Source organism: Arvicola amphibius, chromosome 6 (genome assembly GCF_903992535.2).
Source record: "Arvicola amphibius chromosome 6, mArvAmp1.2, whole genome shotgun sequence".
NCBI lineage: Eukaryota > Metazoa > Chordata > Mammalia > Rodentia > Cricetidae > Arvicola > Arvicola amphibius.
In genome coordinates, this window is record NC_052052.2 from 113,338,806 (window position 1) to 113,364,859 (window position 26,054).

General features: G+C 38.4%; 1 protein-coding gene across 4 annotated transcripts in view; it reads left to right on the forward strand.

The window, feature by feature from the left end:
- Positions 1–26,054, forward strand: part of Dip2c (disco interacting protein 2 homolog C) — a 373,272-nt gene that overhangs the window by 242,511 nt on the left and 104,707 nt on the right. For all 4 annotated transcript variants that reach the window (XM_038334504.1, XM_038334505.1, XM_038334506.1 and 1 more), the window contains 9 exons: positions 5,319–5,410; positions 7,346–7,456; positions 12,893–13,016; positions 13,373–13,482; positions 13,664–13,766; positions 15,875–15,939; positions 19,627–19,720; positions 19,854–19,973; positions 21,305–21,419. In XM_038334504.1, coding sequence (XP_038190432.1) covers positions 5,319–5,410; positions 7,346–7,456; positions 12,893–13,016; positions 13,373–13,482; positions 13,664–13,766; positions 15,875–15,939; positions 19,627–19,720; positions 19,854–19,973; positions 21,305–21,419 — 934 coding nt within the window. The remainder of the gene's footprint in view (positions 1–5,318; positions 5,411–7,345; positions 7,457–12,892; positions 13,017–13,372; positions 13,483–13,663; positions 13,767–15,874; positions 15,940–19,626; positions 19,721–19,853; positions 19,974–21,304; positions 21,420–26,054) is intronic.

A 26,054-nucleotide genomic window follows, 5' to 3' on the forward strand; every position in this document is an offset into this window, starting at 1 on the left:
ACTCATCTTTGGACAGCTTCACAGACATATCCAAGATGGTGTTTGATCAGATTTCTAGGTATTTTTTTCTGCATCATGTGATACCATCCTGCATGTAAATTGAGACAATAACCCCACCCCCAGACTTTGTTCCTTATTCTATCCCTCTGACAAAGTCTTCTCCTACTCTCTCAGTGAGAATTAGTTTTCAGGATTTGGCCCTTTGGAACTTCAACATCTGTAGTTTTACTTTTAGGATTGTGACTTTTTAAACTTTGGAGATTGTAATCTTTTATTATTTCAGCATTCAGGCTTATGGTACTCATGATTATTTCTGACTGGCTCCACTTTGACATTTATCACTCAGAAGCAGCAAGATCTGGATACACATTGCAGAAAGCTGGAGAAACAGATTTCACTTAATTCTTTCCACAGTATACTTAATGCAGACTAAACTTTTGCACATGGCCAGCTGTGCTAGAGAGAGGTCTTTCACTTACTTGCATCACCATGGAGAAAACAGATCACAGTTCTTTCCATACTCCTGGCTTCATCTTTACAGATAACCTTCATAGCTACAGGAACAAATGGCTCATTTTACAGCTGCATGCATGACATTCGATGCTCCTTTAAAAAAAACAAAACTTTGGCTTTTTTTTTTAAAAAAAAAATCACAAACACTTTGAATAATTATGAGGAAAAAGCTTCAGTTTTAATCAACCACCAAGGTTCTATGTAAATAATAAAACTAAAAAGAGCCCAGTATTTTGAGAGTGGGCCCCCAGAGATTCCTCTGTGTTTCATGTACCAAAATGGGATTTGGGCTTAGAAGTATATGGGGTTTGACAGTTTACTTTTTTATGGTTCCTTTGTATTTGTGGCTACATTGAAGACTTAAAAATACACAGTGGTTATTGTTTGTGATTTAACATAAGCTTTTTGTTGTTGTTGTTTTAAAGTATGCTCTTAGAAAAAGGTTTTATTAAGACTTTTTTTGTATGACCCTTATGTCTGGCCAAATTAATTCTGAAAGCTAATTATATATTTGGAATCACTGCTGTTTTACAGCTAATGACTCCAACCCTTACCTGTCTGTGTGTCGGTGGGAACCCTAGCACCAACCTTTGTGTTTGTCCCAGAAGCTGTGTGCATTTTAGTGACCTGCAAGCATGTACTAAGGTAGATTAAGTTTGTGCTCTGCAGTGGTGCAGTGCTTTTGCTTGGGAAGTCAAAGATGAATGAAACTGGGTACATATGATGAAAGTCTTGGCTAAGACCATGAATACTATGTAGGAATGTTATATCTGTGGGAAACAAAAATGAATCACAAATTGGTTATTTCTGAGAAAATTCAGGGAAAACAAAGATCATTGAATTTCAGTTGTTCTAAGGCCTGAGCAAATTGGTAGAATTGAAGGACTATACTATTTAAAGTCCTCGAATATCCCTTCAGCCCTCAAATTTAATTCCTTGTCAAGTCCTGAGATAGCAGAATTTTTAGCTGAGAAATTTAAAATATTTGGTAGAAAATATCGATAGAGTAAACCTATAAACTATCTGATACTTAAATCTTCACATTGAGGTAGAAGTAGGAAGCATACTAACTATATATATATATATATATATATATATATATATATATATATATATATATATAATATATGGTATCCCAAGGGATACCATAACCTTAATTAATGAAAATAACTACACAGCACTTTTCTTTTTCATTTCTCACTTGGTAGAAACCACCATCTTCATCTACTTCCTCTTTTTTTGTTAGGATACCTGTAAGTTCATTTTGCTTTTCTATCTCATAAATGTTCCTATTTATCTTTTTATTTTTAAAATATTTAATATACATATACATGTGTGATATATTTTGATCAAACCCATTTACCATTCTTTACCTTTCAATTCCTTCCCTATCTCCACCATCTATTTTTACTACAACCTATTGTGCTCATTTTTTTCCCTAATACCTGCTGAGTCCATTGAGTGCTGTCTGTATATGCACGACTATAGGATCATCTGTTGGAACATAGGTAGCCTTCAGGCCTGCGTCCCTGAAGAAAATTGACTCTTCCTCCCCAGCAGCCATCTATTGCTATTAGCTCCTTCTATAGGGGTAGAACTTTATTAGTTCCTCCTCATCCATTCTGAGTTATTTTAAGTGTGATAGGGATTTAGCTGCCTTGGTTACCAGTCTTCCCATCACCTTCTTATAAATTGTTCCTGGTAAGTCTCTACAATTCTTGCCTTATTTTATATGTGATGTCTTCTTCTGATAACTGTCTTACCCCCTGCATATCTGCCTGTCTCCTTTCTCAGCAGTTATGTTGTCTGTACAATAACCTAGACTTCATTCAAATCTAAGAAAAAGTAGTCCTTGTCACCCACTCTGGAAGTGTTTCTTGTTTTTGATTTATAGTAGTAACTGCACTTGCTAAGTTTCCTTTTCTCTAAAAGCTACAAGATGTAAAAATACTAAGTATATTTCAAGAATTTTGCCCAAAGTTTGCATTTTGTGCTTTCCTTAAGTCTCTATGTAATACTAGATTGTGTGTGTTAGTGTAAGATATAAGCTTCTAAGAATCCCAGGTGAAAATGAATTTGAAGCATTAACAGACTATAATGGTTTTAATTGATTGGTTTGTTTACAACACATTACTTTTTATTTTATTCAGTGATAACAAAATGTAATTATTCAGCTAGAATAGCTCCCTAGTTTTGTTCACAGTAAGGAAAGTCTGGAGCCTTAAAGTATTTATGGGGAAAAAACCCAACTCTTTGTGTTGTTTCTCATAAACTGATGATTATTGATAAAGAAGTATACTACCCAAATAAAATACCAAATTACTTTAAGGATCTATGAGGTTCAGAAGAGGAAATAAACATGAGTGAAATATTAACATCTAGTAATGAAATACTTAAGAGTTATGTTAAGTTGCATACCAAATCATGGACTTGATTGGTGCTTGCCTATGACATTAGTGAAATCCCAAAAAAGTGGTTAGCATGTACTGAGAATCAAGAATTATCCCGGCAGTTAGAACAATGAAAGATAAACCATTCTCCTTCCTCAGTATCCATTAAAGGTTAGACAAGTAGATGAAGCCTATGAACGGTAAATAACAGCAGCATTAATTCAAGTAGCTGTAGTTCTAATGAGAAATAAAACAAATTTAGTTTTTTAAAAAATTAAAACTTTATTATAAACAAAAATAATTTCTGTTTACAAGAAGAAAACTAGACATTGACTATATTGAGACGTTTAGATTGATCTGCATTATATTACTTTTACATGAATGTATTGACTTAAATCTTCATTTATTTTGAAAGCTTTTAATAATTGAGTATCTTAGACTGTGCTGTAAAATGTGCAAGAACTCTCCTTCGATTTGAAGGTACTGTTATTCTCCCATGTTCTACCATGAATACCTGGAAATGTACAGGCATAGGGTTAAGGCTTAAAATGTGAAACTCCTTCAGAGCTTGGTTTTGTTCTTAAATAAATGTCTAGGAAAAGAAAAAAACTATCTTTTTCAAACATTTGCATTCTACCTTAGAATTTTTTCTAGAGTTCAGAATTCTAAAATAGATATTTGTCATTATCTTTTTCTAAGCTCAGAGACTCCTCTTCCAAAATCCCTAAATCTTGAGATTAAAAAAAACGTGTTCACTCTAAGAAGTTTCCAACCTGCAGTGGATCAGACTTTGAATGACCCATTAGAGACATTTTTACATAGTTTGTGTTCATTGCAGTTATCCAAGACAGGACATTACATTAATAAGAGATGAATGTCACTGATAGAGCTTTCTAACTCTCACTGGTTCTCACATACTCATGCTCAACCCAGAAGAAACACAGCAATTAAGCTTTTCTGTAGCTTACAGTAAGTGTGTCATACAGTATGAGGAGTTATGGGTTAACTCTGGTGATTCTCTGTCAGTGTGTCGTTTCAGTACTTATTTTCCATCCTGATTCTAGGAATTTAAGTTGAAGGCTTAAAGTTGAAAAAAAAAGTTTCTGTGAGACTTTGTGAGAGAGGATTTTTCAAGACCCTACCCCTTCCATTCCCATGTCTATATACTGTTAACTAATAAGAAACTTACAGCTTCATGTCCCATCAACTCCTTCCCTGTCATTGGCTAAGCCTAAGACTGGCTAAACAAGTGAAAATTAAATTTTTCAATCTCTCCTCTCCCCTTTGTCCCTCTCTCCCTCCCTTCCTTCTCCTTCTCTCTTACTTTCTCTCCCTTTCCCCCTCCTCCTCTCTCCCTTTTCTCTCCTCCTCTCTCTCCTTCTCTCCTCCTCCTCCGTCTCTCTTATTGTTTTTAACAATTATCATATGTACTCACTTGTAAGTGGTCTTTAAACATAAAGTGAAGAAAACCAGCCTGAAAATCACAATCCCAGAGAACCTAGACAACAATGAGGACCCTAAGAGAGACATAGATGGATCTAATCTACATGGGAAGTAGAAAAAGACAAAATCACACAGAAAATTATTCTTCCCTAACTGGACTGGTACGGAGCCGCGAGGAATATTCAGACACAACTCACATGGTCATCATTGAAGGGCATCTCAGGGTCTTTTCTTTTGACGATCTCTTGACAATCTCCTCCATTTATTATCCAAACAGCTTATATACCATCACATCAATTGAGCGGGGAGGGGGGGTTGGGAGGAATACAATAGGTTGTCTCATAGGCAACCAGGTGAATGGCCTTTTGTCATGTCCACATCTAGAGTATGCTAGCTGTCATGTAGGCCTGAATTAGCATCTCTATAAGATATACTTCAAGTTACAAAGGAAAGGAGCACCAAACATCCTGATCTTTGTTAGGCAGAGACAGCTTGTCTGCAGAGCTACATGACCACCTCAGATTGGGTCTATGGCTTTTGTGCCTGGTAGCCACACTATACAGAAATATGGGCCTACAGATCTCCTGAATAAATTGGGAGAATGGGGACCATGGGAAAGGATTGAAGTGGAGGGGAGAGAAAGGGAGGGGACCAGAAAAATATAGAGCTCAATAAAATAAATAAATAAAATAATAATAATAATAATGATAATAATAATAATAATAATAATAATAATAATAATAATAAAATCTCTACTACTATTACTTCTGAGTCACTTTTAGCTTTCAGTTTTATAGTCTTGTTTCCCTGTCCCTGTTTTTGTCAATGCTTTCAAACACATATACTGAGCAAAATAGATGTATGTGCTTGACTCTGAAAATGCTCCCTAGTTTAATATTTACAGTTGTATGTAACTAAAATGTATGTGTATGTTGTTAAAGTTACTTGTGTGTTTATACTTTATATTACCAGGCAAACTATGGACAAGAAGTATGAAGGTTGCATACAACATTCTACATAAATTAGGTACAAAGCAAGAACCTATGGTACGGCCTGGAGACAGGGTAAGTGAGGTTCAAATAACTAGATAACTTCTGTTTTAAAATCCCAGGATTCAGCCTGTCCTTCCTCCTTAGTAGGGTGAGGTTGGATGTGAAAGACAAGTATGCATTCATTGTGAAACAGGTGTGACCATCAGATTGGGGAGTTTTGTGTGTTTTGCTGCTTTGATCAGTTTCCGTAGAGTTCTTGGCCTGCTTTGTGGGAAGAAATCAGGTGGCAGTAGTGGGATCATTATAAATTTATAATTGTCTCTTGTTTATTCATGAGCCTCGCCACCTGAAAATGTGCTTGTCCACACACACTGACGGCCTCAAATGAAGGCAGATACATATGAGACCTCAACCTCAAAGAATTAGTTTTAGTTAATATGCTTACATACACACTCCTTATTCCCTTTCCAACTTGTTCATCTAGCTGGTTTTCTAGCCATGTAGAAAGAAAATCATGTATTCTAGAACTTAATTTTGTTTCTACCCACTATCCTGTATCCTGTATTGAGAGAGAGAGAGAGAGAGAGAGAGAGAGAGAGAGAGAGAGAGAGAGAGAGAGAGCACTAGGATAGGATAAGCATTAAATTTGCTATGTAGTAGTCATGTACCAAATACTGACATTAAGTGACAATTTGCATGTAGGATGACATCCCAGAAGATATTGCTTAATGAAGTCAGCCATTCTAGTTTGCATGAGTACATTCTCTGATACTGTCATAATTATAAAACCATCTAAAACATTTCTCAGAAAGTATGTCCACACCAAAATTAAAATAATTTAAAAGGTATGGAGAAATTGGGCCAAATACTTATTACCTATCAATATAAAGGAAACATGTTTAAAACATCAAATATATTCCAAAATGTTAAAATATATCAGGAAATCTTTGTTTCAGATATTTGAACACAAATTTCAGGGAACATAGCAAGACTGAAAGGGTAAATATGGGAAATGAAAAGGAAAGCTGTTGTCCTTAAGATATGCCATACTGTTAAGGGGTATTGGAAAATCTATTTAGTAGTTACATCCAGCCGTAGTGGGTTATAATATTCTACTCTCAGATGGGCTGAACTTTGGATGAACAAGGAAGAACCAGGAACAAACACTCATTAAATACTTAGTTATAGTAATAGGCAATGCAAATATGCATATACAACATAAGAGACTGATGTTGAAATTATGCCAGGACTGGTATTGTGAGGATTACTAGTAGTACATGTTTATAGATACATATGATGTGATGTGTCATACTTCGTATTGAAATCTGTAAACCCTATGTTATTGGACATTTACCATGGCAATCAGGTGCAGTTTCTGTTATTGCTCTTTTTCTCATATGTTGAAACCGAGGCTTAGAGAGGCCCAACTTGTGCCTAAGATCCTAGAACTCACTAGTACCTTAGGATCTGAATTGAGTTCTATCTGGGTCTAGCTCCCAAGCTTTTTGCTCAACTACTTAGTAAAGAATTATACAAGCATTTAACTATTTATAATTGTGAGAGCTATATATCAGAATACAAGGAGTTATTTATGTAGATCAGTGAAAAAGATTAAAACACATTATGTACAGTTTTTATGTATATGAAAATCATGTCTATGGAAGATAAGAGCAAAATTTTAAATGAGCTATTGTCTAGTAATGGTACTATGGTTGACAACTGTTAATGTTTCCCTTCCAGATAAGTTGGGGAAGAAAAGTATGGGACACCTATTAAAGTTTTTCTTACTATGCACTTTGTATAAAACATTTTTCTCATCATCCATCACTTTTGAGGTTTTCTTTTGCTCTGTAGCCCATGCTGGCCCTGAACTTATAGTCCTTCTTCCTCAACCTCCCGAGCACTGGCTGGTCTTACAAACCTGTACTATTGTTTTGGGATCTTGGCATTTTCATGCTGTTGTTTTTGGAAAGATAAATCGTGCTGTTGTGTCTTGCACGTCTCCAGGTGGCGCTCGTGTTCCCCAACAATGACCCTGCTGCTTTCATGGTGGCCTTCTATGGTTGCCTTCTGGCTGAAGTGGTTCCTGTCCCCATTGAAGTGCCACTCACAAGAAAGGTAAAGAACTCTTGTTCATTAAACCTTAGCTAGAGGTGACAGGCTCAGTGGTAGTTGAATGTGTTGGGTGAGAATGTGCCAACTACAGTTTTGTGAATGGCTTTTTATCTTTGCTGTGCAAGTGCAGTGACATGTAATCATTGTCTCTAAGGCTCAGAATAGATTTTCATCAGTTTTATCTATTAAGGGAACAGTTATTCACTCACACAGCATGTCTCACCTGCAGGTGTGAGACCTCTTAGAGGTGGAGCTTACGCTTGTTTGTTAGCACAACATGGAGCTGTTTTATCTCGATCTGTTTTCTCATTCCTTAGTATCATTACATAGAAAGCCAGACACATGAAAGCTCCACTGACTTGTCCTGACTTTGAGTGGTGGTCCTTGCCTTGTGTTCACTTGTCTTGTTATTGTCAAATTCCAGGTTTGCCTCTGATTGGTCATACCTTGCTCTCTAATTAAGATGACTAACTTGCTGGTATCTTTATTGTGTATTCTTATTGTGGGACAAATAAAAAGCTAATATTGTATACACTGCTCACCAGTGTAGTTGGTGGTCCCTATTATAATTTGCTGCCTGCAGCTACCAGGGCTGTAGAAGTTCTGGTGTTAGTGTTTTTAGGAATCTCTACACCATTTCCCAGGACCACTGTAATAGTTTTCAGGGTCTACTTTTCTTTACAGTCTTGTCCTCACCGGTTACTGTTCACCTGTTTGATAAAAAGCCATTCCAACAGGTGTGAAATAATCTCACCGTGGTTTTAATTTGCATTTTCCTAACAGTGCTGCTGAACTTTCTTTCCTGACCTGTGCCTGTAGAATATAGGAGCCTGTTGGCCTGTGCACAGTTTTCTTATTTTTACCTGACTGCTTTTACCTGGGGACAAGTGGAAGTGGAATAAGACAAGTATATGAGTAGTGATCAAGTATGTGAAACCTAATTCTTGCATCTCACTATTTAACGTCCTTTAATGTTACCTTAAAGGCCCCATTAACACTCCTTATTCTCAACCCTAAAAATTGTTTAATGCCTAAGTAACAACTTGCCTTTCTTCCCCCTCTAATCCTGGTAGTGAAAGGGAAACATTTAGGCATTTTTACTGAGAAGTTGGTGACCCAATTTATAGTTTAGAACAGGGGAGTGGGACAAGAGAGAGCCAACCTTCAACCTTGTTAGTAGGACTTGAATTGTCATTGTACATCTGGAAATAAATGTCACTATCTCATGGTGTCTGAACCTGTATGTAATTCTGTCAGCCAAGTGAGTTTGCTAACCTGAAAAGTAAGTTAGGCCTAGATATCCTTGAGAAGTAAAGGTTATCCATAGGTGTGATGATCTGAATACGAAGTGATAGCACAGACCCAACCAGGCTGGCAGAATGAAGAATCTGTCTCTGTGTGTGCCAGTGATAGCAGAACGAAACAGCCTGTTGTCTTGGTCATTCCCTTCCTGCTGTAACTTGAACAGCTATGTAATACCCATAGAGATCTGTTGCTCTCTGAGCCTTTGTGTATGCTGTCAAGAGTGTCTGGCTTTCTCCAGAGAATCATGGTTGATTGGTTGCTTGTGTTAGTTAATGTTTCCAAATGGAGACATATGGCACTCAACTGTAATCATAGCAGTAGGGATGCTGAAACAGGTGGGTTGCCCTCAATGAGGCCAATGTGGGCTACTGAATGAGACCCTGTCTGGAAGAAAACAAAAACAAGGAATGTTTTCAACACCATTTCAGATGGAACCTCTGGAAGGAGTAATGTCAGAGTCCTATTTGCTCACCACTTTATCTAAACAGAGTGGCATTTTGAAAGAGGTACTTGGTAGACCTGGGATCATGAACCACAGAAATAGATGGAAAATAGGAGTGGAGCTGCTGAAGGCTTTGGGGAAATGAGGAGCAGCTGCCTGCCAGGGTGAGGAAGGGCTGCTCCAGAAAGGATATCCCTAGCTGAAGTCTCCTTATGTACACAGTATGGCAGACACTTGCGATTCACTTTCCTAATATGCCTGGATATGGTATATGAGTGTTTCTTAATGTGTATGAACATACAAGAGTATGTATTGGGGCATGTGTGTGATCCTTTGTGTATTCATGTGTGAGGTGTTGTACATACGTGGATATGTTTATGTTTGTGTGAGCACGTGCACACTCGTTTGTCCTTCTATGTTGGGTTCCTTGGGTATAAACATTTTCTATCATATACACTTGTATAATGAGGATAATAAATGAGTTCAGCATGCTCAAAAATTTATAATTATTAACCTTGGATGATCTATACATGAGGATGTTTTCTCTTATTTCTTTTTGCATGCTTAAAGATTTCCATTATAAACACAACTAAAAAGACATTAATTGATAGATGTATCAGACTAATATTTGATATGAGGATATGGGGAGTTACTGCCGCAGAGGCCACACACAAGCAATTTCTGAACAGTGACATCAGTTAGCCTTTTCTGTGTTGAATAAATTTTTGGAAATAAATAGAAATACTTAAATTGAGGTTTGTGGTAGCTTTTATTAAAGGGGAAGTAACAAACTTTGTAAACATTTGTAAAGGGCATGATCATCTGCTGCCCTTAGTGTTATAAACTGCCAGGAGTGTGATGGGTAGGAGTTGTAGTGATACAAGCCTGCCTCTCCTGCCCTCTGAGTATGGTGTGTCTGCATATCTACTCTCCCATGAGAAAGAAACTATCAGAGCCATCTTTATTTTTAGGGATAAAGTACTTAGTAAATGATGTCAAGGTCAGAGTGTATGTCTGGGGGGATTTATCTCATTTCACATCTTTAGATATGACTATTTCCCTGACTTGGCCTCTCATCTATACCTTTCCAGGGACCTTGCATACCACAAGTAGCCATTGGTACTATGTGGAAATGTAGCTGTTTATCCTGTTTGGGGGTGAGGGACTGTGAGGACCACAAAGTTCTTTTTTATTATTATTTTATTTTTATTTTTCCATTCAAATAATTAATTGCACTTCCCTCCTCCCAATCCCCTCTTGCTCCCCCACTCACCCTTCTCCTTTCCCCTCCCTGCTTGAGAGAGGGCTGGGAACCCTGTCCTGTGGGAAGTCCAAGGCCCTTCCCCCTACATCCAGGCCTTGGAAGCTGTGCATCCATATAGACCAGGGTCCCAAAAAGCCAGAACATGACGTACAAACAAGTCCCAGTGTCTTTATCAATGGCTTCTCCAGTCAGTCCCCATTGTCAGCCACAATCAGAGAGTCCGGTTTGATCACATGCTTGTTCAGACCTGGTCCAGCTAGATTGGTAAGCTTCCATTAGAACAGGTACACTGCCTCAATTGGTGGACCAACCCCTCGCGGTCCTGACTTCTTTTTTGACCTTTGTTTTGATGTAGTCTGATGCATCACCTCATCTTACTATATTGGTTGAATGTTGGATGTAGAAGGCTGCAGAAGCTGGCTCTACTATGTATTTGATGTTACCCTCTGGAGGCTGTTAATAACTTGACAGACTTTATCTGAAGCTTTTGTCTAGCCTCTGGAGTGGTACTTTGTAGAACAGGAGGTGCAACTAGAGAAAACATTTAATAAATACTAACAGCAGTATTTTAATCTTGGTCTGTCATATTGCTTCCACTCTTTATATTGCAAGGCTGTCCTCCTTTTCCTCATATCATTCTCCTCTCCCACTTCTCATATTCCTACTCTTTTTAAAATTTCTTTCAGTACTGGGGATTGAACACTCCAGGAATTCATACATGTCTAAGAAATGTTCTTTCAACTTAATTAGCTTTTTAGGGTCAATAGTTTGGGGGAAGGGGAGGTTAGACTCCTGGCTTTAGACCCAAGTTCATAGTGTCATGCTTTCTTATTTGTACCTCTACTGCAGCAGGAAGCTGTGAGTAACTCTGACCAAGTCACTCCCCACTAGGAGACAGCTGTGGTATTTGCCTGACTCAGCAAAGTGTTCATAAATTTGAGAAGCAGCCCACTTCCTGCTGCTAAAACCTACCTCTTCTGCCTGCCTCACCTCATCAGAGGCGTAGTGTTTGATCTTGACTTTACTTGAAAACAGTATTACAACAATAAAAAGCTCCACAAAAAATGTCTCCAAAATAGGGACTGACCCCATATAGTGAAGTCCACATCACCTCTCTTATTGCAAGTTGTGTTAATTAGGCAATTAGCTTGTTTGCTGTTGCTTCCTGAAAAAAAAATCCATGTAAGAAGACTATAGATTATAAATCTACATTAGGAAAAGTATAATCTAAGCACTTAGCAGACAACGACTTTGAAATGTTAATGCTGATGAATACCAAAGCAGGCTTGCTTTGCCCAGTGACTTCCTGGGACAGAGAGGAGTCAACAAGCCAAACTTCTTGAAGGCTGTTCATAGAATCAAGATGGGTGTAGCTTCAACTCTCATATATCATGATATGTTTTTAGTTCCAGAAATGCTGGGTACTCTGAGATTTTTATTTTACCTTTTAAGCCACCAACATAGTAACAGAGCTGATGGGAGAGAGGTTGAATCTTGGTGACTAGGCTGCTTATTATCTGTCTTTATGAGAAGCAAACTAGTAATAGAGACAATAAAACTCACAATGGGAGGCAACTACTGAAGCTGTTGTAGCCAGGGAGCCCCATCTGTGATGTCTGTTGAAAGGTGACATTTAGTCCTGGCAGCTTGGTGCCTTCCTAGGCTTTCTGTCTCCAGAGTTACTGCCCTGTATCCATAGCCCATTTTAAGGTGCATTGGTTACTCCATTGAGATGTGATCTATGCTACATGGTAAAGATGGTCCTGGTTGCCATTACTCTGGGTAAAGATTCCTCTTGGTTCTAACTCTACCAGGTGTGATATTTCAATAACCAGCCTTTGAGTGTGTGAAAATTAGTTTGCTAGGTATTCATGTTATAGATAATGTATTATCAGAATGTATTTATCTCCATGATAATGAAACCTTAAAATCATTGTCTTTGATTTTTAATTAAAAATTTTGTAAAATATATTTTGATAATTTTATCCACTCTTATAACTCCTCCAAAATCCTCAAAACCTTCTTACCCACCCAACATTTTTATGTGTGAACTCACACTTGTGAGTTCTCTCTTGCTCTCCTGTCTTGCCTTGTCTTTCTTCTCCCTCTCTTACACACACACACACACACACACACGCAGTTGGGGGAGAAGGGTTTTGGGGAGTGTAGTTCATTTCCATGTTCCTTAGATGATAGAGCAGTGCTTTGGCAAGCAATACAGTTTTCTCTTAGATTCTTGTTGTTTGTGGCAGAGTTTCTGTATGTAGCACTGGCTGTCCTGGAACTCACTCTGTAGACCAGGCTAACCTCAAACTCACAGAGATCTGTCTGCCTCTGCCTCTGCCTCATAAGTGCTGGGATTAAAGGCATGTACCACCACTGTCCAGCTTGTCTTAGATTCTGAACTCTTTCCTTGATCACCTTTCAGGATGCAGGGAGCCAGCAGATAGGTTTCTTGCTTGGAAGCTGTGGAGTAACTGTTGCTTTGACTAGTGATGCCTGTCACAAAGGACTTCCAAAAAGCCCAACAGGAGAGATCCCACAGTTCAAAGGTATGCCACAGAGCTCCTGAGAATTTGCTTCCCCTTTTAACCTTTTGTTCTACAGGCTAGCTCTTCACTTGTGGAAGAATGTCCTATTGAGTCAAGGACAGGACTTTTCTAGCATGTCAACATTTCTGATAATACATTTAGCTCATAATCTGTGGGAGTGATGGGATGTGGCTGGTGGTATCTTGAGCACTCTTTTGATGATGCTGTTTTCAATTTAATGTATGGGAATTCTAGAGAATCCATGTAGATTAAAGTGGTGTTTGAAAAACAAGTGTGTAGTCATAAGAGAAGGAAATTCTACAGACCTGTTTTCTAGGTCCTATTTATTTAAAAGAAATTTATGATTTATTTCTAAGGTTGGCCAAAGCTGCTATGGTTTGTCACAGAGTCTAAACACCTCTCTAAACCTCCTCGGGACTGGTTTCCACACATCAAAGATGCAAATAATGACACAGCTTATATTGAGGTAAGATGGATGTCATCCTTCCCCAGGGTCTGGGTGTGTATACTGGGAAAAGGTGTGCACGTCTCATCGTTACACTAGTTCCAGTGTGGAGAGACTCACAGTATCTCAAATAGCTAGAAGCTATTGAGTGGGGACCAGAAATATGTCAAAATCCCTTTCCATACTTTCTGTCTCGTTTCAGTATAAGACGTGTAAAGATGGAAGCGTTCTTGGGGTGACCGTGACGAGGATAGCACTGCTGACACACTGCCAGGCACTCACACAGGCCTGCAGCTATACAGAAGGTGTGGATGATCCTGAGACTCCCTTGGATCTGGGTTTTTGGGGATTCCCACTGACCAGGGATGCCTAATGGCTAGCTAGTTTGTGTGGTTCCCACTGGTACTCATCAAAGTAGCATTCTGTTTGTACCAATTCCATCCATCAGTTTGTGAACTTTAAGTAGGTGAGTTTAATTGAGTTAGTGCATCAGCTTGAGCTGGTGTTAAAGGCACAGGGACTGCAGTGGAAAGTCTGAAATGAGAATGCTGGCAATGGTGGGCTCTACCAACCATCTAGATAATGCATTTTTTTTACTGTGTCCTCATATGACATTTTTCCATGTGTGTACCTATGTCCTCATTTAATATTTATCACATTCTTGAAGGCTCAGTCCCATAAGAAGTATTACAACCTTACCACATGGGTTTGGAGGTGTGTGGCTTACCTCACAGTTGGCACACGTATGCTAATTAATCTCCACCAACACACATGAATATATATCTTCAGAAGCTCTTTGTTTTTAAGTGCCATGTTTTATCCCACTTCTCATTGTTGAATAAGAAGTTTTGAGAATAGGGTTTTCTAAGTTTTTCAAGAGGACACTATGTTTCCTGGTGTGTTTTCTCCAGTTATGAGAAGCAGAGGTAGAGTGTGTGGCAGTAATCATGAAAATAGGTTTGAGTGGACACACAGAAGGAAAAGCTAAAGCAACCCTTCCAAGAACCTTTGGCTTGTTGCCCCAACTTTCTTTACAGGGAGGGCATAGTCACAGCAGATAACTCTACACTGATGTGAGTTTCTGGGACCTGAAGAAGCAATTAGTGGTCCTTAAACCCACTTCTAAGTGACTTTAAATTTTTTTTTTTTTTTTTTTTTGCTGCTGGTGTGATCTTCCCATCCTTGCCCTTTTTAAGAATAATTTGTCTGTTAGACATGCCCTATTAATGTTTAGACTGTTTAACACTTAGAGACACATGTCCTCTAATCTCTGCTATTTTTTTAAATCAAAACATAGTGACTTGTGTGTCCTGGCCTGCATGCTTTGAAGTTCTGGTGCTGTCACCCTTTACATATCAAAAGTAAATATAAACACATATATACATACATAACCTTTTTCTACTTTAAATTATAAAAAGGAATCTAGGATATTTCCTTTAGATATCTATATTTCAAGTTAGTCTGTCTGGTCTGCCTCCATATTTTATCCTCTCTGACAGGAGAGCAGAAGATAGAATGAGCCTTTGGTATGTATTGCCAAATGGAATGAGGACCATAAGACCTAGCATCAGTAGATGCCCAGGACACTGAGAAGTGGCCAGGAGCTGTGCACAGGTGACTGAAGTACCTGTTTGATAAGAACAAGGTCAAATGAAGGCCTAAATCCTCAGTGCCTGACTATTCAACATCACTGCCCCAGTCTTTGGAAATAATTGTTTTCAACAACGTATTTTACAGCTTTTTCCCTGTTCTTTCCCCTTTGGAATTCTCATCCCGTATTGCTTCAATATTACACCATCCTTGTCTTGAGGTATCTCCTTTCCTGTATTGTTCCCCTCACTAGTATTAAAACAGTTCTAATATGAGAAAACAAGCCTGCACTGTCAAAATCTCTTTCCCTTCCATGTTTCCCTATTAGAAAAACTAGGTCACATGTGGGAGAAATTAAAAGAAAGCCCTATGAAGGCAGGGCATAAATAGGATGATAATACTGTGTTTGGGAATATGTTGTTATGTGACAGTGTTTTAGAAGTCTCATTGCATGCTTAAGCTGGCTTTGAATTAGCTGTATAGCCAAGCCTTGTGATCATCTTCTCTCAGCCTCTCAAGTGCTGTCATCACAGGCCTACACCACCATGTGTGATAATGGTAAGATGTTTTCTAATGGTGATATGTTGGCAGCTATTGCTGCTTGCTGACATATCTAAATATTATCCTGAAAGCACTCTCTAGCCTGATTAGCCTAAAAACACTTTTTAGTCATCTATTTATGACTGTAAACTTTCTGTGAAGATGGAGTAATGTGGGATTCTTATAAGATAGATGACCCCTCAGATGATGGGTTTTCCTTGCAATTTCACTCATGCTGCTCTATAATGTAAAGTAAAAATGTGATTTTTTTTCTCTCATACAGCTGAAACCATTGTGAATGTTCTAGACTTCAAAAAGGATGTAGGGCTCTGGCATGGCATACTGACAGTAAGTAAGCCCTCCTCATGCAAGTGTGTCCAACTTTTGCAAAGTCCCATTTCACATTGTAAACATTGTGCTAAGAGTCATTTTGTCCACTCAGCTAGCTTATTGCAACAGTATAATAAAGACAACTGGGCTCAGAAAAACTGGTTTGAATCCTGGACCCATATATTGAGGTAGTTACCAGAGTAGCATTTTTAAAGCTTCTACCTTGGGCTTTGAAGGTTTCCTGCTGTTGTTACTAGTGCCTTAACTGTCAAGATCGCTTTCCCACTCTCAAGAGAATGTTCTTACTGGTTTTCTAAGAGTTGGGAGGTCTGCTATTAGATTATTTGCAAGGGAGAAGAGCATTTTAGGCTTGTTCTTAAAATGACAATTTTCCATGCATTATGGAGAGATATTCGTCTCATTATCAGTGCCACTTGCAAAGTGATGACTGAGATGACTGTGAATACTTTAGGAGAGAAATGACCTTAGATTTTAAATTTCTTGTTGGCTCTTAAAAAAAGAAAAACAAAACAAACAAAAATGCATATTTGGAATTCCCCATCTATCTCATATAGGGCAGTTTGACGGACTTGTTTGTTTTCTTAGTGTTTTTTTATGCTTAAACTTCATTTATTTCCTGAAATAGAAAACTGCAATAATTTTATATGAATGATGAGAATATAAATATTGCAGTTTGTTATTTGTTGGTGAGCCAGATCTATTTGTATAAGTCATGAACATGTAAGTATCATGTAGATAGTCCAGTAAGGCTTACTTCTAACATCTGGATGCTTTTATAAGTGGAGATGGAGAAAAATGGTTTGAAATGTTGGCATGTCGTGTATACTGTTGCAGAGAAAATAACACAGATTTGGGGTTAGAAAATTAAGAAACCTGAGCTCAAGACTATGCTGTAGCTGTGATTCTAGTGAGTGTCATATTCATATATACAAGACACTTTTTTTTTAAGCACCGGAAATTAAATGCAGGACTTTTTCAATCTTTGGCAAATGCTTCCATTCATTTACAGCCTGGCTCTTTTGTTTTTTGTTTGTTTGTTTGGTTGGTTGGTTGATTTTTTTTTCGACACAGGGTTTCTCTGTGTAACAGCCTTAACTGTCCTGAAATGTGCTTTTTAGACCAAGCTGGCCTAGAATTTACAGAGATCCTCCTGCCTCTTCCTTCTAAGTAGTGAATTAAAGGTGTGTGCCACCACCCCAGTAGGGTTTTCTTTTTGTGATAGAGTCTAGATAAGTTAGGTAGACTGGCCTTGCATGTGGAATCCTCGTGTTTCAACCTCCCAAGTAGCTGGGGGGCCTAACAAAATTCATTTATTGATAGAGTCAAATGGAAATAGTCTTACCTGTTGTGTTTGGCATAAGAATAATGTGACTTGGTGTTAACTAAGCATGTAGCCCATCTGTATTTGTGGTACATGTGGTTCCATTGTCACATCCTCAAGAACAGAAATGGTTACTATCAGAGTTAGTACCTCTAGTAGCACGTGACGTGGTTCTGATTATGCATTCTCTATCTTATGATATCTTAAGATTATGTCTTCTCTATCCCTGCTTCCTAGTCCCCTCTGAAAGAATCATCAATTATGCTCTAGCGACTCTCAAGTTGACCACACACTTTAATTCTGTTGTTCTATATCCCTGCCTGCAGTACCTGGCAATTTGTGAGTCTTTTTGTTGACTCCACTTAAAGCCACATGATTGAACACATTGTAGCATATGCTTGACCTCATCTTGGGGGTGCTTAAGCTCCTCCCCAGAACTCAGTGGAAAGAAACCCTCAGAAGAAGCTGAGTTTGCATAGGTTCTGTAGAGACCTCATTCCTGGTGAGGAACGTATGGTAGTCTTTTCGTTTTCATTTGGAGCTTCTTCCTTTGATGCCATGACTGCCTAGTACACAGAGGCCAAGCCAAAACACTGCCTTGATGTTTACAGTCTGTAGTCCTTCCTAGGGCTGTGCTGTAGATCAGTGTATCTGCAAGATATGTGAGACTTAATCACAACCTATGTGCATTGACCATTTTTATTGTCAGCTTTCATTATCCACTTTAAGGAGCTGACTAAGTATCTTAATCTGTGTTGGCAAGGCTGGAAGGAGACTGTGGTTCTGACACCTTTCCAAAGTTGCTTGCTTTATAGTCTGTTAACTAGCAACATGGTAACTAGTTATCATTTCTTGGTCATTTGACTAAGATTCAGTGTAGCATATTAGGGGTTAATCTTCCCACCTAGCTATGTCTTGTGTGCATTTTCCATCTCATCATCCCAATCTACCATTTCAAGTTTCTAGTAACACTACTGTATTTACTTCTTTGAAATCAACATCTTAGCTTCCACATATAAATAACACCAAGCAGTATCTTGTCTTCCTGTGCCTGACTGATTAATGTAATGCCCTCTAGTTATACCCATATTGCAACACATGTCAGGGTTTCATTTTTTATCTTCAAAATATTTCACTGTGTATATATATCACATTTTCTACCCATTCCTCCATTGATAAATACCTAGGTTAAATTTTTATCATGGCTATTTCAGATGATAGTGCTACAGTGACCTCATGAGTGTGATGTGTCTTCATCATACTGACTTCAGTTCCTTGGAAATATGCCAGCAGTGATCCTAGTGGATCATATTGTAGTTGTCTTGTTATTATTACTTGCATTTGGGGTTTTGTATATGTGTGTTTTGCAATCTTCAAACAATTTTTCACTTTGGCTATACTAATATACATTCCCACCAAGTTTCTTTGGGATTACTCCTCTGAGTATTTACTAGCATCTTTTTCTTATAATAACTATTCTGAGAGGTGTTAACTCATTTAGTTTTGATTTGCATTTGACTTGAATTTTTCGTATTTGCTGTAATGAGCATTTTTTTCATAAATATCTTAGGTATTTATGTATTCTCTTCTTATTTTGAGTGTATATAATGTGTTGTATATGTGTTGCGCTCTTTGTATGTGCCCATATGTGTGTGGTATATGTACTTGTTAGTGTAGATATATGCAGATTTCTATGCACATGTGTACATATGTGTATGGAGAAGCTAAAGTTAAAAGTTTGACCCCTTTATCTTTTTGAGACAGGGTTTTCTCTTTATGAGCTGAAGCTCATTGATTGGATTAGACTGGCTAACCAGTGAGCTTCAGGGATTACCCGTCTGTGCTTCTTCACTCCCCTAAGTGTTGGAGTTACAGACACAGGGCACGATATACACCTTTTTCATGGGTGTTGGTGAATCAGAGCTTATGTTCTCATGCTTGCCTGGAAGGCACTTCACCAAATAATCCATTTTCCCAACCCTGTGTATTCACTTTTGAAAAATGCCTTTTGAGATTCTTTTTAATACAAAGTTTTAATGAGAAAAGGATTTGGAATTTAAATTCTTTGACTCTATCAGTAGTCGAGGAGCAAAGAGGATGAGCTAATCTCCAATAGGTCACTTTGTCTTACAGGATTGTACCAGAGTGTACCTTAGTAATACTGAGCCTCACTTGTGTCAGCTTTCTTCTTGTCCCCCTAAAGCTCCTCTCCTGTTAGTCAACCTCAGTACTTCTTTGAAGTACTCATGTTTATTTTTTCTGCCTGCCGAGCCTTGGCTTGTTTTCCCTGTGTCAAAACAGTGAGCCCCTCCTCTTGTATCCCAACCTCTTTTCTTACCTCTTGTGTTCATCATTGGTTTCAGAGTGTCATGAACATGATGCATGTCATTAGCATCCCGTACTCGCTGATGAAGGTAAACCCTCTCTCCTGGATCCAGAAGGTCTGCCAGTACAAAGGTTGGTCTCTCCTGGGCCTGTGGGTGATTTGGTGACAAGATAATTCACCATTCCTGATGGATTGCAATTACCTCTTTTTTCAGCTTCACACAGTCTGGCAGTGACATATCATAACTTCTGTTTTCCTTTGTAGCAAAAGTGGCTTGTGTGAAATCAAGAGACATGCATTGGGCACTTGTAGCACATAGAGATCAGAGAGATGTCAACCTGTCCTCCCTTCGCATGCTAATAGTGGCTGATGGAGCAAATCCCTGTAAGTGAAGCATCAATTGTAGATTCAAAGATGGGCAAGCCTCAGAGTTCCTGGTTTTCTACACGTCGTTCTTATCACTTTGATGTTTTGTTGTTTTCCTAATCTGTGTCTTGCTTGAGATTGTCTTAAAATAACCAAGCAGTGTTCTTCTTGGCCAAGATAACAGAGTGGTTAAGAACAAGGTGTTTATAGACTGCAGTCCCAGAATTAAAAGAAACATCCTGGTTCTACAGAGACAGTTTTCAAATTTTGCTTTCTCAACTCCACAGTGGTAGTCAGAGCATAATGCATAAGGATTAAAAGGGTCAATTCCTAAGTATAATTCTTTCACATAGAATAAAACCTCAGGAAATACTATTTTATGGTCTACTATAGTTGTGCTGATCAGCATTAACTTTATTGATTGATTGTTTTTTTTTGAGACAGGGTTACTCTGTGTAACAGTCCTGGTTGTCCTGGAACTCACTCTGTAAACCAGGCTGGCCTCAAATTTACAGACATTCACCTGTCTCTACCTCCAAGGTGCTGGGATTAAAGGTGTGCACCACATCCCCTGGCTAAACTATCATTTTTCATAAAACTTAATTATAAAACACGTTAACAAAAACTCACATAAAACAAGTTAGCATTTTCACAAAATATTCTTTATATGCATTGAAATAGCTTGTTTTCATGAAACAGGTCTATAAAGTTTGAAGCCATGTTTCAGAATAGAACTGAATGAAAGATTGTTTCTGACCTTATCTGTAGATGGGGATTAGCTGTATTTCTAAATTAAAGCATGCTATGCTTTCTTGATTCCTGATTGATGAAAGTGAGCTTAGAAACAAATAACTTGATTTACAAATGATTCCTTTACTTCTAAAATAATTGGATAAACTGTGAACTAATTAATTTTTAATATACATCACCACAAAACATCTTGCATAAAACAAAGTAAATTTGTATTTGAAATTCAGATATTTTGTGGGATATTAGCAACTAATTAAATATTTTCTTTGTTTAGATTGACACATTTTTCTGGAATCTGCATACTGAAAGTGATAGACCAGGTTTCAGGGAAGTTAATAAAATAAATTCATTAGTCAGCAAAATATTCATTTGCGTTAAATATAGAAGTTGCAGATTTTGAATTATTTTTCTAAAGGCTTGTCAATACTATCTTTCCATGCAACATAAATAATAAATTGTAGCTAATGTTTTGTTTCTCCAGGGTGCCTAATTCTGTTTATATCTGAATCCCAACTTCAAAATTATTTTGCTATTATGGGATAATTTTAAGTCAATCACAGTGTTACACTTGTCTGACCATTGTCCCTCTTTCCCTCCAGGGTCTATTTCTTCTTGTGATGCGTTTCTCAATGTCTTCCAGAGTAAAGGCCTTCGACAGGAGGTCATCTGTCCCTGTGCCAGCTCACCAGAGGCCCTCACTGTGGCAATCCGGAGGTACTGGGTCATGTCAGTTTATAGTATACAGCTATCCCAGTGGAGCAACTAAAAGGGGGAAGTCACAGTAGTTAGTACTTAGTGTGAACATAGGAATAGCCTTCCAAGTTTTCCATGGTGAGTTTCTTTCTTTCTTACAGATAAGAATGAATTCCCTTGAATTTTCTAGATCGGTTAGTTAGAAAAATATTAATGATTTTCTCCAGTTTCATTGTCTTTCCTGAGTTGTTAGAACTGTGTATAGGAATATGTGGGACCCACATGGTTTTTCAGGTTGCACTGCTCAATTTTTATTGGCTTGTATACATCTTTGGTTTTTAATTTAGGGGATGGAATGAAGTAAATGTTAAACCATGATCCTAGATAATGTGGTTTCATTTTCATCTCTACTTTTTGTCCCACGGAAAAATGTACTTTAAGAAACTTAGCCAGATATAGAAACACACACCTTTAATCCCTGCATATGGGAGGCAGAGGCCGCTGGATCTCTGTGAGTTCAAGGCCTACCTGATCCACATATTGGATTTCAAGCCAGGTAGGCATCACATAGTAAAACATCCTGTTGCAAAAAAAGAAAGGAAAGGAAAAGAAAGCCTGGATTTCTGAAGCTTTGAGCAGCATGGTAGCACATCAGGAGCACTGAGGACTGTGATTACCAGCTGTCTAACAGCATGGCCACTGAGTATTCTGAGATGCTTTTGCTGGGAGCAACATTATTCACTATCCATCATACGTCACTCCAACTTGCTTCAGAACAGTACAGGGGAGGGAAAGTAGTTATAGAGATGTAAAATTTATTCTACTTCAGTGAGAAAGGCCACACCTTGTAAGGGGATACAAAGAAGGATCGTCTGATAAGCATCAACAGTAATTGGAGCTGGTTGTCAAATGCCACTCCAGCCACTCAATTATCAACACCAACATAAAGAAGTGTTAGCAATATATAAGTCTTTAAAACTTGTAAATTATTTTTCACTGCTTTAGGGCCTACCTCTAAGTGGCTTTTATTACATGAAATGGATGTGTACTCCATTACATTTGAGAACTCAGTGTTCAAAAGTAGAAGCTGTGCTTAATTTCAGTAGAAAAGAATATGTTCTTTTCCTAATTAAATTCAGCGGGTCATACACATGTGAAAACCAAAGTCATGAAAGTAGTAGGGAAACTTGTTAGAAGAGTCTTCACTTGAGTGAGAAGGAGATGAAGATGAAGGGAGAGTAATGGGAGGATGAGAACCACCAAAGCACATTATACATATGTTTGAAATTGTCAAATGATTTTTAAAAATTAAAAATAGAGCTTCCTACTAGGTAAAAAGGAGGACCCTAAGAAAGACACACATGGAGGGCCCCAGGTTAAAAATCTCCTGGGTAAACTGGGAAGGGGAATTGAAGGGAGCAGATGGGGGATGGGAATATGAGATGGCCGAGTTGGGGGAGGGATGGAGATGGGGGAATGAAAGTGATATCTTGACATAGGGAGCCATATGAACAATGTGTGTGGAGGGGAGTCAAGATCATGATTGGGCAAACCACAGAGACAGCTGATCTGAACTAGTGGGAGCTCACAGACTCTGGACTCACACCTGGAGATCCTGCATCGACCAAGCTAAGCCCTCTGAATGTGGGTGACAGTTTTGTGGCTTGATCATTTTGGGGGAGGGGACCCTGGCAGTGGGACCAGAATTTACCCTGGGTACATGAACTGGCCTTTTAGAGGCCATTCCCTTTGGTGAGATAGCGTGGGGCGGGGTGGTTGGGGAGAATGTTCCTGCCTCAACCTGGTATATCTGACTTTGTTGACTCCCCAAGGGAGGTCTTACCCCCTCTGAGGAGTGGATGGGGGGTAGGATGGGGCAAGTGGGAGGGGGAGGAAGGGGGAACTAGGGCTGGTATGTAAAATGAAAACAAAAAATTGTTAAAAAATAGAGCTTCCTAAAAGTATTGATCTGAAGAGTTTATTAGTTACTTTTCTTGTTGCTGTGATGAAATACTTTACAAAAGCAACTTAGGAAAGGAAGGGATCATTTTTGTCTCACAGATAGAGGATTATATATGGTTTGTTAGGTCAGGGAAGGCATGGTAACAAAAATATGAAACAACAGTTTACATTGTATCAATAGTCAAGAGGTTGAGAGAGACAAATGCTGGTGTTCAGCTAGCTTTCTCTTTTTTTGTTCAATTGGAACCCAGTTTATAAGATGATACTACTTTTAGCATGTGCCTTCTAGCCTCAATTAAATCTTTCTGCAAATACCCTTACATGTTCCCTAAGAGGTTTATTTCCTAAGTAATTCCTCTTCCAGTGAAGTTTACAATGAAATTTAACTATTAAGGGTAATTTCTATAGGTAAGAAAACGTGGTTTTTAGATTTGTGTTATACTATTAACTAGATTGTAGGCCTGAGAAAATGAAAATTTCCAAAGTATGAGCCATGTCAAACTAGAAATTACGACTGTCACATCTTTAAGTGGATGCTGAAACATGTTATTGGCAGAGTTTAGTCTCCATCTTTTAGAAGTAGTATACTTTAGGTACTCTCCACATGTATGGATTTGACTGGATAATTTGCTCTTCCCAGGAGTATGTTCTTGATAGTGAGATTTTCACTGAAGATCTTGAATGTTATAAAATACCATCACAAAAAAAATGTCTGAGTTCATTGGTCTCAAAGGACACTGTTTTCATTACCATTTTTAAAGTGGTGTTAACTGAGTAGAAGACGGAATATGTGATATGATCACTGGGGCTGATTTAGTTGTTTTTGCTGTTGATTTTGTTTTATTGAAACACAGAGTCCTGATATGTAGTTCAGTCTGACTTTGAACTTGGACCCTGTTCTGTTGCTGTGAAGAGACTCCATGACCAAGCCAGCTCTTATAAAAGAAAGTGTTTAACTTGGGGCTTACTTACAGTTTCAGAGATTTAGTCCATTAATCATCATGTCAGAAAGCATAGCAGCATGTAGGCGGGTATGGCACTGGGTCAATATCTGAGAGCTACATCCTATACATCACTATAGGCAGCAGACAGAGAGAGACACTGGGCCTGGCATGTGCTTTTTGAAACCTCAAAGCCAATCCCCACTGACACACCACTTCCAATAAGACCACACCTCCTAATCTTTCTTGCATAGTACCACTCCCTGATAAGCAAGCATTCAAACATATAAGCCTATGGTGGCCATTCTTATTTAAACCACCACAGAACTTTCCTGCCTCTGCCTCACAAGGATCAGGATTATAAACATTTGTTACCATGTCTGGTTACCTTGTCAGAATTTTTACCAAATGATTTAACTGACAAATTCTCGTGTAGACTTCTTTTTTTCTTCAGAAATTTAAAGATTATAGGTCAGAAAAGGAAAGATTTGTCATTTTGAGAGTCAACATATTTTTGTATAATCTTGAACTATTTTCAGTAAGAACATTTTATAAGCCTTAAGAATTTCATTTATTCACTTTTATGTCCTTGCATTCAGTCCTTGCTGTTTGATATCTCTGGCACAAGCTAGTGTATGTCTCTTGGACTCTATCTCTTATACTTGTAGCTGTAGTTCCTACATTCTGCCCCCAACATGGAATGCTAAAGTTGTTTTGTGCAAGCTAATGTGACTGAGGTTGTTACCACAGGACATACAGGAGATATAAACAGTTTCTATAAGATCTGTGAGTTTTAAATTTCCATAGAAAAGAAGAAAATATCTGGAAATATGTAAGAGGTTAGGGTAAAGTGCCTAGTATATAAGCATTAGTCCCCACTATCTGTATTTTGAAAGCAGGCATGGGTTGTGGGCACACAATGCACACCTGTAATTGTAGCACTGGGGAAACAGAGACAGAAGAAGATCCCTGGTTGGTCAGCCAGTTCAGACAAATGGTTGAGCTCCAGGTTCAATGAGAGATCCTGTCTCAAAATAAAAGGTGGAAAGTGGTTTAGGAAGATACCTTATATCAACCTCTGACCTCCACATGTAGACACACACATGCACACACACACACACACACACACACACACACAAGAAAGAAAAATATAACACTAAGTAGGTGCTATAACAAGTACATCTTCAGTTTATCTCCATTTCCTATGAAGCACATCACCATGTATTCTCTGGAAACGTAGTAGAATATGAGACCAAATTCTGTGTTCAGTGAGCAAATGTGATCAGGAAGTAATAAGTCCAACTATTTTTATAGCACAAATTTTATAGCACAAATTTCTTTCTTAGTTAACTCAGCTGGTAGGAAATAATATACGTCTTGACAGTTCAGTTCCTACCTACAATCTGGGTCTAAGTTGGCTCCACTGAAAATCCAAGTGATCCAGTCCCTAGAAATAACTTTACTTTCTTCTCCAAGTTTTGACTAAGTAAGAAAAGAAAAGTGGCCCCTCACAGAGCGCCTTGCTGGTTCCATTTCTCTTCCAGTGTCAGGGGACTACCTCTGCCTCAAGGTGCCATCTTCCCTTTGCTAAGCAGAGAGGAGAATGGTAGGCTTCTTCTCTGATAGTGCCATCTCTGTTTACATCCCTGGAAGACAATGTTCCAAGTCAAGGGATACTTCAGTCCTTTAGAGTTTGCATGACTGGATTTAGCTCATCTGTACAAAATTTATTCCCAGTCCTCTGAATGATCTG